Below are 13,021 nucleotides of genomic sequence, written 5' to 3' on the forward strand. Positions count from 1 at the left end.
TGTGTGTGTGTGTGTGTGTGTGTGTGTGTGTGTGTGTGTGTGTGTGTACTACGCGCTTCTGTTGGCTTGATAGTGTGCCTACTGTCCGACAGACTCACCTTTCTAAGACATTATCCCAAACTACTGTCGTAATCAGGAGTGCCAACTGTGCCTTTTTACATGCAGCCCAAGACACTCTTTGTATCGTTTCCTTTCTTTTAAAATTCCACACAATAAGAGAATTTTAAGCTTTCGACATGTGCAAGCAATAGTATTACTCTTACAGTGTAAACCATGTTACTTTTATTTTTAAGTGTGTTTCTCAAGATAGCATGACTTCCTGACATTGAACTCTGTATCTGATGACGATATATGACATGACCTTGTGTTACCTCCCCCACCTTGACCTACATACACTACCACGTCGTCTAGTTGTTGCTATCGTCTCATTCCACTTTACTTGAGGTTACTGGTGTCTTGTTACCATTCCTACGGCAGCATTTCTCTGGTTAAGGACTGTTAAACGGGCTTGTTTCAGGGTGGGCCAAAACACAAAACGGAAGTACCATTGTGTTTGAATGGTCAACAATATCAAATACATCTCGCCTCCTATGAACCCCCTGCAGTAGGGAGGTTACAGAACAGGATTTTGGTCTTTTACTTCCATGTAAGTCTAAGAAAGCCAATGAAAGTTTGAGAAAATAACCTTTACTCAATCGAGTTACTTCCTTTTGGAGCTTTCAGCCGCATCTCAAGGTCTCTGTTGTCACGGAGATGGTTTGGCTGTCATCACGTGACCTAAGTAGAGAACGTAACTTACATAATAGGTGTTCGTGTATTGGGAGAGGTGGTGTTTGGTAGAAGATGTAAATGACCTCCTTGATCTTTGGCCCGATACCAACGTCCACATTCAAGGACTTTTGAAGCGCGTTCCCGCCAAACTCGTGATGGTTTAGAACTGTCCCAATGTCAAATCATCAAGTGCTTGAGGTCTCTCCCGCGGACATTTTTAGCACCTTTATGAACACTTTCTATAAGTCTGCATTTCAAAATCAGGCAGTAAAAAAAATGTAGGAGTAACCTTTAATGATCAGTTCTCACGTGATTACCTGATGGATCACATATGTGCACAGAGCAGATGATATCATCCATCTTGTTCAGTCTTACAAAACGTCTTGTTTGCAATGATGCAGTATGTCCTTCTGCAAAAAAATACAATTTCATTTTAAAAGTTCATTTCCAGCAGCAATTAACTTTAAAACATTTTTAAAAATAATCTATTTTTTAATATGTTAAAAGATAAGAAATTTGCTGAAATGTAAATAAATTTAAAACAAACTTGAGCAGGAATGGAAAATGTAGTATTGTGCAAAATAAATGCCAGCCATTTCCTTGCCGTTTACACCTCTGAGAAAAAAAAGAAAAAGTTTTGAAATGCAAACAGGCTAAAAGAACCATGCGTGCCTACATACATGTTGCTAAAATATAATGATGCTGCAGCTGTCTATTATTCACTTTAAACCAACTGAGATCTCGAGAGCTCTCTCCGATTTAAGAGTATAAGTTTACTTGTAGGAGTAAGAATGAAGGACTTTTATCTTTCACTTTTAGCAATTTGATCAATTGGTGCCCGGGTGTTGGAGACAGGCGACGGCTGTTCCTGGTGTTCGTTCAGGCGTCACTGTTTTAACGATGTAGCGAGCGCGAGGTCAGGTGAAGACAACCGAGCAAACACCATCCACCGATGAAGGCCGTGAGATGCAGTTGAAAGCTCTGGAAAAAGCCAGTAAATGGACCCTAGAGTTAAGGTTATACGTCAAACTACGGTTTCTCGAGCTCAAGGAGAATGTTTTATGCTCTTAAGAAATACCATTACAGATCTTGTGATTTCCGTCAAAAGAAAATACCATCAATACGGCCATTTGTTTATCTATTTCACACTCTGCTTTATATACAGTAACCCATGAATCATTTTAGCTGTCACTTAAATCGAGGTGTGTTGAAGTCAGCTAAATAATTACAATCTTCCCTTCAGTTCCTCCGTTCTGTCCAGTGCCTAATGTTGAGACTTGACTCGTTAACCAGTTCAACATGACTGTAATCAACACATTTTCATAACAGTCAGTCGGCTCATGGTACATGTCGCTAAGGCAACCCTTCCCTTCAGTAGAGCCTCTGTTGGACACAATGGTGCATTGTGTCCACTGACAGGAGAACAAGATATCCCCTCTGTCCTCGGATAAGGAACACAATCGCCAGGCCGAATGACCTTCATTCTGTTTTGGACCCTGATGTCCTTGTGAGGGTTTCAACAACTTATTTTGACTTTTTTCGCGAGAGCAAAAATGTGTACCCTTATAGTTGCTACAGTTAATAGAGCTCCAAAAGGAGAGGCTGACTTTACTTCCTTCATTGTGCGTTTGAGTTACATTTGGTAAGTCTTGTTCCTGTGTTGCACTCCACCATCCTACTTTTTCACCCAACTTTTCCTTTTATGTCAATCTAACCCACTGCACAGATCTGATTTGTCTGAAGTTGATCAACCTTCTACAAGCTGCAGGCCGTCCCTTTGTGAGCTTGATGCACTAACCAATCAAACCCCCTTTTAAATCTGTGAAAGTACACCTCTTCTTCTCAATGATTATTTTTCATCTCCTTATGATCTGAGGCTATCCCGTCTATGCAAAGCAATGCTTCAAAGAAGGTTTCTTTTTTTTTTTAACCAAAGGTAATATCTGTGGCAGCTTGCGTCACACACAATCATTGAACTGATAAGTCACAACAGGATAAAGCGCTGCTGCAACAACCTGTCATATGCAAAATATTTTAGACTTCCTTCCAAGATACCATATACAATGTATGATAATGTAATAATCTCATATGTAAATACCTACCAATAAAACTGTTACAAATCACATAAAATGATGTGTGGTTTGTTTTGAAGTGAAGTGTTAGATCAAGGCTTGATGTTTATAATGTAGACAATATTGACTTTTGATTTGACGTATTCTAGACGTGTCTTTTTCATTTATGGTAGTACTACTCAAACAGCCATGGTACTACTGCTATAGCACCAATAGGACTGCTAGGTGGGAGCAGCAGCAGTCCCTTGATGCATCTCCCACTTTACCATTGGTCAAGTTTAACCGAAAATATCAGTAAAAACTAGAAAATTCAACTGTCTTTTAAGACGCTGCGGTGATAATGCTGGCTGTTGAAAGGCTGATTGCCGGCTTTAATTTGCTAAGAGAAGCAGCTGGAGGAGTATGAATGAGTTGGAAAAGTGGGAATAATTGGGTCAAATTTGGAAATCTCAATCAGTTCTGTGGAATATTTTCAAAAAGTTAAAAATGGAATTTAAAAGTTGTATAAAACTAATGTATGAAAGCTGCGGAACATTTCAACTCTTGAAAGGAGTATGAATTGGTAGATAAGAGGTTAAAAAGCAGCTAAAGCATTATGAATAGTTGGAAAAGTGGGAAAGGGATACAGGATGCAAAATTGCAAGTAAGCAATGTAAGTGGTTGGAAGGAGAAATTTAATTTAAGGCCTTAAACGTGATTCTACTAAGGAGTTCAGGGTGATATATTTCAAGCGTTTATTTCTTTTCATTTTGATGATTATGGCTTACAGCTAATGAAAACCCAAAATTCAGTATCTCAGAAACTTAGAATATTGTGAATAAGTTCAATATTGTAGAGTCTACAATATTATAGAGTCTACACCATGAGTCTACAATGTAGAATCATGGTGTCACACTCTAATCAGCTATGAACTCAAAACACCTGCAAAGGTTTCTTGAGCCTTTAAATGGTCTCAGTCTGGTTCAGTAGGCTACACAATCATGGGGAAGTCTGCTGACTTGACAGTTGTCCATTGACAACCTCCACAAGGAGGGGAAGTTCACAGAGTGCTGTGAGTGAAAATTAATGGAAAGTTGAGTGGAAGGAAAAAGTGTGGTAGAAAAAGGTGCACAAGCAACAGGGATAACTGAAGCCTTGTGAGGATTGTGAAGCAAACCCCATCCAAGAATTTGGGGGAGATTCACAAGGAGTGGACTGCGGCTGGAGTCAGTGCTTCAAGAGCCGCCACACACAGACGTATCCAGGACATGGGCTACAACTGTCACATTCCTTGTGTCAAGCCACTCCTGAACCAGAGACAACGTCAGAAGTGTCTTACCTGGGCTAAGGAGAAAAAGGACTGGAGCTCAGTTGTCCAAAGTCCTCTTTTCAGATGAAAGTACATTCTGCATTTCATTTGGAAATCAAGGTCCCAGAGTCTGGAGGAAGAGTGGAGAGGCACACAATCCAAGTTGCTTGAGGTCCAGTGTGAAGTTTCCACAGTCAGTGATGATTTGGGGTGCCATGTCATCTGCTGGTGTTGGTCCACTGTGTTTTATCAAGTCCAAAGTCAGCACAGCCGTCTACCAGGAACTTTTAGAGCACTTCATGCTTTATGGAGATGCTGATTTCATTTTCCAGCAGGACTTGGACCAGACCCAACAGTGCAGACGAGCTGAAGGCCGCTATCAAAGCAACCTGGGCTTCCACAACACCTCAGCAGTGCCACAGGCTCATCGCCTCCATGCCACGCTGCATTGATGCAGTAATTCATGCAAAAGGAGCCCCGAACAAGTATTGAGTGCATACTGTATACTGTACATGGACATACTTTTCAGTAGGCCAACATTTCTGTATTAAAAATCCTTTTTTTAATTGGTCTTAATTAATATTCAAATTTTCTGAGATACAGAATTTTGGGTTTTCATTAGCTGTAAGCCATAATCATCAAAATTAAAAGAAATAAAGGCTTGAAATATATCACCCTGTGTGTAATGAATCTATATAATATGAGTTTCACTTCTTTAATTGAATTACTGAAATAAATTAACTTTTCGATGATATTCTAATTCATTGAGATGCACCTGTATGTCGGAAAAAGTCATAGTATAGTATGTCATTAAAAGGAAAAAGTTAACAAAGTCTCTCAAAAACTCAAGTTGTAGTATGTTGAAAAATATAGAATAGTATGTCGGAAAAAGCCATATAAAGTCATAGTCGAAAAAAGTTGTTATAAAATTTCCAAAAAAGTTACAAAAAATAACCATAGTATAAATAAATTCTAAAAAAGTTATAGTATGTCAAAACCTTTCTGAAAAAAGTCGTTAAAAAGTCATAGCATATTCAATTAGGAGGCTCAAGCGCCTACACCTGTGCAAGAGGTGAGGCATGGGAGATGTAGTGTGGGTCACACCAGCCTTTTTGTGGCGTGCTTGCCTGCCCTGTATGGGAATGTAGTACCCCCTCAACTACATGGCCCTTGTGATGCCACAACACAGATGCTTCCAAAGATGAAAGGGATAAACTGGGCATAGGAATAAATGCTAAATGGACTGTACTTGTACAGCGCTTTTCTAGTCTTAATATATGTATATATACCCTCAATTAATGTTAATACAGGAAGAAGAATACAAATGGTTGGCTGTTAGTTCGTACAGCAGAAAAGATGGCAGTCATCATAGGCTACAGTGGGCAGAGGCAGGCACGTACAAAGAAATGTCTGGGCCCCTGAAAAGGTCTGGTGAATGGAGCCCTCCCCACAGAGCAGACCAGATTTTACTGCACATGTGTTGTATCCCAATTAAATAACCTGTGACATCTCCTCTTTTTAAGGCCCAATCTCAAAGTCCACACTCAAGAACTCACAGAATTTAAGCCGGGTTCACGCAAAGTCCGTGAGGGTTTAGGGCTGTCCCACTGTCAAAGGGCTCTCTATCACATTTTGAGCCCTTTATGAACACTTCCCGTTAGTCTGCATTCATGGGCCCAATCCCAATGTCCCCCCCTTACAGACTCACAGACTTTGAGGTGCACTCCTGCGAAGTCCGTGAGGGTTTAGGGCTGTCCCACTGTCAAATCATCAAGTGTTTGAGGGCTCTCTAGCAGACATTTTGAGCCCTTTATGAACCCTTTCCATAAATCAGCATAGGATGCTGACTTAGCCTAAGGGAATTACCCACAAATCATTGCAATGTGACGTTAAATATGGGGTAACCAGTGGACACATGGAGACGTAAAAAAAAGTGAACAAAGGGCCTGTCATATAATGTTTACTCAGAAACATTAAGGGTTAAAGATGGAACAAAAAAACACATGAAATCAGAGGATATTTATTTATTTATTCATCAAATATTTGATTTTGTCATTGAAGCTGTTCGGACAAAAACGAGTAAATAGATTATCTGAAATTACCTCTCATCTTGTGAGGAAAAAGTCTGGAAGACTTTCAAATCAGGGAGTACAAAGTATAAATTAATTACCCACAATTGTACATTTTATTTGTTGTCGTTTGTCTGCAACATGATATGTTGCAGCAAAGTGCTGTCCCATTCCTATTTACACCATTTAAAGTCCTCACAGTCTCTCGCACTCAACCACTTACCAGGTGACGTCAGTGAGTCCTTGAGGGTTCAGGGTTTGAAGCTTTAGGGGGGACATTGGGGTTGGGCCCTGGTTTAGGGGGACACATCCATTTTGGGCCCGCTCACACTACATACTCCGGTACAGTAGATGGCGGTATACATCTTATAATCACAAGTAACGGTTGCAAACTGCCATTAAAATAAAACGAAGAAGAAGGAAGCCGCAGCCTCCTTGTTGCTGTGGTTTTGTTGGGTCGAGGCAGAGCTGTCATATTAGCTAGCGGTTAGCTAACGCACTGTTTTGTCATGTCCAGAGCAACACAGGGCTGCTAACGGGTTCATTTCTTCACATATCCGCCTTTGGGTCGAGTCAGGGAAATCTGAGCGCGAGAGTACAAGAGTGAGATGAAATGACAACGTCAACATTACAGGTAGCTCGCTACAACTGGACACAACTTGGCTTTGCTGGACTAACGTGCTAGCAGAACAGCTGACGCTAAAGCGCGCTAATATTGTGAGCAAGCCAGTTTAGTTTAACTGAGCCTGCAGACAGTGCACTGCCTTGAAAATAAAATTAGCGTTAACGATCTATTCCTAACGTTACTGTACTAGCTAACTATAAACAATAAAAACAATAATATTAACTAATTCTGGTGTGGGTTATGAATCTGTATTGCTAACTAACGTTACCGTTTCAGCTCTGCTGGAGAATGTTTATGACGGTAGCAGCCGCCCTCACCGTTAGCTTACAGATAACATGGAAAAAACAAAACCATTTTATGTTTAAAATTTACGTTGTGTAGCATTTTACTCTGCTAACTATAACTGACTTAAACTACAGCACAGTGAATTTTGTTGTAGAATTGGTGAACTTTTAGGATCCCTTTGTACAACATGCTATATGTGTAATTTGTGCTTTGTTGATAATTGATGCTCCAGTGTTGACGTGTGCAGACCCATGTGAGGATGACTAACGTGTACATTCCCTGCCTTTTTTTTCTCCACCCTCAACGCATCTCACATCTACATCGCATTACATCCACATCTGTCCTCTGACTGTATTTATCTGCATCTCTGCTGCAGAAAGCGATTGATCTTGTGACAAAAGCCACAGAGGAAGACAAGGCGAAGAATTATGAGGAGGCCTTGCGTCTGTACCAGCACGCTGTGGAGTATTTCCTACATGCCATCAAATGTGAGTGCCGCAGCCTGACGGGCAGTCAAATTAGTTTTGTAACCCTCCCATTGGTGCAAACGTTGTTGGGTATTCATTCACATTGTTGTTTGGAATTTCATCTTTCTCCTTCAGATGAGGCCCACAGCGACAAGGCCAAGGAGAGCATACGAGCAAAGTGCATGCAGTACCTGGACCGGGCGGAGAAGCTGAAAGACTATCTGAAGAATAAAGACAAACAGGGCAAGAAGCCCGTGAAGGAGGCGCAGAGCAATGACAAGTATGCCGCCTCTTCTGCCCTCTCGGGGAAACATGTTCATAGTCTGTGGGCTCTGCTGTATTTGTGTCAACCTCTGCGTTTGTGTTCCGGTGTAGGAGTGATAGCGACAGCGAGGGTGAAAATCCAGAGAAGAAGAAGCTGCAGGAGCAACTTATGGGTGAGTAAACATGTACTATTGAATAACACCACGCTGCTTCTTTATATCTTCACTTGAAGTGATTGTATTGAAAGTGTTGATCAAATGCATCATTTTTTAATTTATTGGTAGTAGTCTGGGGGTCAGTGGGGTTGTGTTTGTGCCAGGTCTACAGGCGTTCAGTCACCTTGAAAGAAGTTTTCTTCCATCTGCATTGTCAATCTTCATCATGCGCTGCCTGTGTGTCCAGGTGCCATTGTAATGGAGAAGCCCAATGTGAGTTGGAATGATGTGGCCGGACTGGAAGGAGCTAAGGAAGCTCTGAAGGAAGCTGTCATCCTGCCCATCAAATTCCCTCACCTCTTTACAGGTACAGTTGGGCGTTCCCCGCTCTAATTCTGTTTTCAGCTAAAAATGTTTATCAACAATTGTATAATTTTGTGACAATGAAGGGGAAATACACAGCTGAAACTGAAATGTTATTTGGAAAGAAATTTTGATATTCAATTCATCATTTAGAATCAGATCAGAATCAGAAATGGTTTGTGGCCAAGTACGTTACACACACAAGGAATTTGGCAAGGGGATTGGTGCATAACAATAAACACTGTGCAATAGTATAAGACATAAAAAAATATGAAAATTTACAATAAAATATGGTAAACAAATAAGAGTACGTTAAAACAAGTAAATTATTAAAGTGTCAAGTGTATATTAACAGAGAAAAGATGTGCAAGGGTGTGTAACTGTAAGAAATGATCCTGGGGATGTAAGTGTCTGAGTCCGTGGGGGTCCTGGTCTTTATCAGCTCCCACTGGAGGTCCTGGGTTATGGTGGAGCCCAGGAAGCAGAAGGATTCCACAGAGTTGCTGAGGGAGTCACACGGGGTGATAGGGGCCCACAACCATCTCCACTGTCCAGCGTTAAGCTCAAGTTGTTTAGTCCGCACCAGGTCGATCTCCCACCTGTAGGCGGACTCATCCCCACCAGAGATGACTCCAATGAGGGTGGTGTCATCCACAAACCTTTTAATTTATCATTTTTTTATTTAAATTAATAATTTGTTATTACTTTATTAATTCATTTTCTACTTCGAGGATATCAAATGTGATTTGAAAAAGGATTTGCTACTTTGTTACTTTACTTTGTTACATTTCTGTGTTTTATGTCATTTTGTTGTAGCCTCATTTCAATATCACTAGAAAAAAAAAGTCACTTTAGATGTTTTGAAATGTCTTGTCAAATAGCATTTTAGCATTATCTCTTTTGGACTGTACCCTGGAGAATTTGTACCCTAGTATGTCATCATGTGACCAACATCACTTCTGGTCCCTTGTGTTCTCAGGCAAGCGGACTCCATGGAGAGGCATCCTGCTGTTTGGCCCTCCAGGGACGGGGAAGTCGTACCTGGCTAAGGCCGTGGCCACCGAGGCCAATAACTCCACCTTCTTCTCTGTCTCCTCCTCGGACCTCATGTCCAAGTGGCTCGGAGAGAGTGAGAAGTAAGTCTTTTCTATAGTCTCAAGCTGTACTCTACAAGTGTATTGTTGTGAAAAAATATAGCAGAATGAACTAAAGTAAATCATGATAAAATACATATCAGCATTCAGCAGTTATCACTCAGTAGCTGCTATTGTAAGTTGGGCCCCCTGGTCCTGAACCCCTCCCTTCGCAATAGGATCCTGGACCTTCTCACACAGAGACAGAGACGGTGTGACAGAAGCGAGGTAAAGACGAAATCGATGATAGTTGACTTCTCATCACTGGATCCTGTGTGAAGCAAGTCGGGAGCACCAATTTTCTTGATGTGCACATTGCTCATGACCTCGGCTGGTCATGCAACAGCACCGCCCTGACCAACAGGGCACAACAAGAAACTCAACTGCCTCCTCCGACTGAAGAGAGCCAGCTTCCCTCCACCTGTCCTGCCCACCTTTCTACAGAGGAACCATAAGGGAGCGTCCTGTCTGGTACGGGCACTGCAACAACTCAGAGCGCAAGTCCCTACAGAGGATGGTGAAGTCAGCAGAGTCCTTCTTTGGGCCCTCTCTCACCTTTGTCCATGACATCTACTCTAAATGCTGGCCTCCAAGTTTATAAAAGTCCCCTCCCATGGAACCTTCACTCTGCTGGAGGAAGATCCTCCAGACTCAGCAGCAGCTTCATCCCCCAAGCTGTCCCACTCACCAACACCCTGCTGCCCCCAAGCATAACAAGCATTTTTAGCATTTATTTACACTGCTTATATTTTTCTATTGTTGTGCTACATGTTTGCTATTGCACTATATGTTAGTCTTGTTCTGTACCTCTCTTTGTATCTTGCCCTATGTGCATTATTTTTGTTGTGCACCAGGGACTTCTCAAAAGATGCCTACAACTCCCCGTTAATCAATTCCCAATCCAGACTGGCAGCACTCTGTCTGTGCCACTTTTCACCTCTTTCACTCGCAGTCGCCATTATGGAGCCTCCTTTAAGATTGCTGTCCACGTGTCTCCGTGTCTCCCAGGCTGGTGAAGAACTTGTTCGACCTGGCTCGCCAGCACAAACCCTCGATCATCTTCATTGACGAGGTGGACTCGCTGTGCGGCTCCAGGAACGAGAACGAGAGCGAGGCCGCCCGCCGCATCAAGACGGAGTTCCTGGTCCAGATGCAGGGTGAGCCAAATGAAATGAGAACAATAAAAAAGCGACAATAGAAACTACAAAATCATCTTAAATATGCTAATACATAACCCTGTATGGACACAGAAGCAGAAAGTGCTGACTGAAGCGCTCTGGTTTTGTAGGTGTGGGAAACAACAACGATGGTGTCTTGGTTCTGGGAGCCACCAACATCCCCTGGGTGCTAGACGCTGCCATCCGCAGGAGGTCAGAGGTCACTTCAATACTTTTTATTTTGTTGGTGTTTGTCTCACCCTGACTTTGTTTTATTGCCATTCACATAAGCTCATTGTTTCCCTCGGAGGAGTAAATTCTTCTCCGTCAGTCAGAAGAGACTTTTCACTGTACCCTAAGTAAATACATTATGATTGAGGGCAACGGGAGCATGGTTTTCTTTAGTGTATAATCCCCTGTAAAGAAGAGTCCTTTTATATCTACATATGGACCGGGTCCTCTTCACGGAGTCCACCATGCTACGGTAGCCCAGAACAGACAAACCAAACACCTGCTCTAAATAGAGCCATTCACGTTTTTGCGTCGGCCACCGTAGTTCTGCTACACACTTCCGGTGGTATCTAGCAACAGTAGTGGTGTTACGGACCATTGTTGGATAATGCCGTTGGCCTCGCTCAGAGGCCATCCATACCATAATAACACTATTACTAGGAGCAACTGGTGCCTTAGTTTTGCACTCTGCAGCTCATGTTACCACGGCTTCACAAGTGTGTCGGAGAACTACGGTGGCCTTTAAGTAGCGTATAAATGCAAAGTCAGTGTTTGGTGAAGAGGACCAGCTCTTTTCCCAGGTCTCATTCTAAGCTAATGAAAATGCAGGCGATTATACACTCATGAAAACATGGTTATGAATATTATATTCCATTTTTGCCAATAAATCCCCCTAAATGCTACACACTGGCCCTTTAAATCATGTATCACCTTTAAATGATTAAAATCTGTTAAATGCTAAAAAAAGAAGTTGATTAAGGCAGATGGAAAAAACCCAAAGCTGGTGAATGTGCGATTGAATGGATCTTGTCAGATTTGAGAAGCGTATCTACATCCCTCTGCCGGAGGAGCCGGCTCGGGCTCAGATGTTTCGTCTTCACCTGGGCAACACTCCACACAGCCTGAGCGAGCCCGACCTGCGGCAGCTCGCCCACAAAACAGACGGCTACTCCGGCGCCGACATCAGCGTTATCGTCCGGGATGCTCTCATGCAGCCGGTCAGGAAGGTCCAGTCTGCTACACACTTCAAAAAGGTGAGCTCATTAGAAATCCTTGGGGGCATGTTAAATGTCAGTGGAATTCCTGTTATTGTCAATTATTTTCCAGTTACTATTGAGCTTTTTTTTTCTTGTTCTTCCTCCTGCAGGTTCACGGTCCATCCCGAAGCAACAACCAGCTGATGGTGGACGACCTCTTGACTCCTTGTTCCCCTGGTGACCCTGCTGCCATAGAGCTGACCTGGATGGATGTGCCTAGTGATAAGCTACTGGAGCCCATAGTCTGCATGGTGAGACACACACACACACACACACACATGAATGAATGAATGAACGTCACAGAAATGGCCAATGCTGCAGCTTGTTGTTTTGTTGTCTGATACAGCTCTAAATACTGGATCGGGTATCTGCGAGTACACGACTCCATGCACCGGTCTGATAGCACCTTATTTTTTTCCTGATGATGCTACATTGTGAACAACAAATCAGCAGGATGAGAGCTAGTTAGCGTTAGCTGTTGGCATCCGGTGGGCAGCACAGTCCTGGGGTCTCATTTATAACCGTTGAGTACGCACAAAACGCAAACGCTCTCCTAAGTAAATTACATTAAATGAGTATCTTTTTAAATTACATTGCTTTGAGGAACAAATGAATGGTTGATACGGTCTGTCCGTCTGTTTTATTTGGTACTTATCGATGTTACCTGTCATTTAAAAATGTTATGCGATAAAAAGTTTTTCTTAAATATTTTAAATAAAAATTAGAATATTTTTCACAAAGTCGCATCTTTTCCACACAAGTGTGCTCCTGATTACATGTGAGACCATGCTGCTCATCTAAACGTTGTTCCACAGCGTGTTTATACTGTATCCACAGCAACACAAGAGTCCACACTCGGACCGGATGGAGGAGAAATTGAATATAAAACACTAATGTAAACCAAAAATGTCTTGTATGTCCTATTCCTTTGCAGTCGGACATGCTGCGCTCTCTGTCCACCACCCGCCCCACAGTCAACACTGAAGATCTCCTGAAGGTCCAGAAGTTCACAGAGGACTTTGGGATGGAGGGCTGAGAGACAGAGCCCCTCCTCTCCCCGGGCCACGAGAAGGGTCAAACTGCTCCCAACAACACTCATCAACC

At 42.4% G+C, this 13,021-nt stretch overlaps 1 protein-coding gene across 1 annotated transcript; it reads left to right on the forward strand.

The window, feature by feature from the left end:
• The first annotated feature begins 6,622 nt into the window (after positions 1-6,622).
• vps4a (vacuolar protein sorting 4 homolog A) lies at positions 6,623-13,015 on the forward strand. Its single transcript, XM_031868213.1, has 11 exons — positions 6,623-6,834; positions 7,487-7,598; positions 7,713-7,857; positions 7,953-8,014; positions 8,244-8,363; positions 9,339-9,495; positions 10,501-10,649; positions 10,781-10,862; positions 11,695-11,914; positions 12,028-12,168; positions 12,852-13,015. Exons 1-11 carry the CDS (start codon positions 6,814-6,816, stop codon positions 12,951-12,953), a joined length of 1,311 nt encoding a protein of 436 aa, XP_031724073.1. The 5' UTR covers positions 6,623-6,813; the 3' UTR covers positions 12,954-13,015.
• Positions 13,016-13,021: the final 6 nt, after the last annotated feature.

Source organism: Anarrhichthys ocellatus, unplaced genomic scaffold, assembly GCF_004355925.1.
Source record: "Anarrhichthys ocellatus isolate YVR2014 unplaced genomic scaffold, GSC_Weel_1.0 scaffold41, whole genome shotgun sequence".
Lineage (NCBI taxonomy): Eukaryota > Metazoa > Chordata > Actinopteri > Perciformes > Anarhichadidae > Anarrhichthys > Anarrhichthys ocellatus.

Excerpts from the sequence above, each read along its gene's own strand:
- vps4a (XM_031868213.1), top strand. The coding sequence starts at position 6,814 with ATGACAACGTCAACATTACAG. Across the intron at positions 7,599-7,712 it reads TTTCCTACATGCCATCAAAT|ATGAGGCCCACAGCGACAAG; the intron begins GTGAGTGCCGCA and ends TTTCTCCTTCAG. Across the intron at positions 12,169-12,851 it reads TGGAGCCCATAGTCTGCATG|TCGGACATGCTGCGCTCTCT; the intron begins GTGAGACACACA and ends ATTCCTTTGCAG.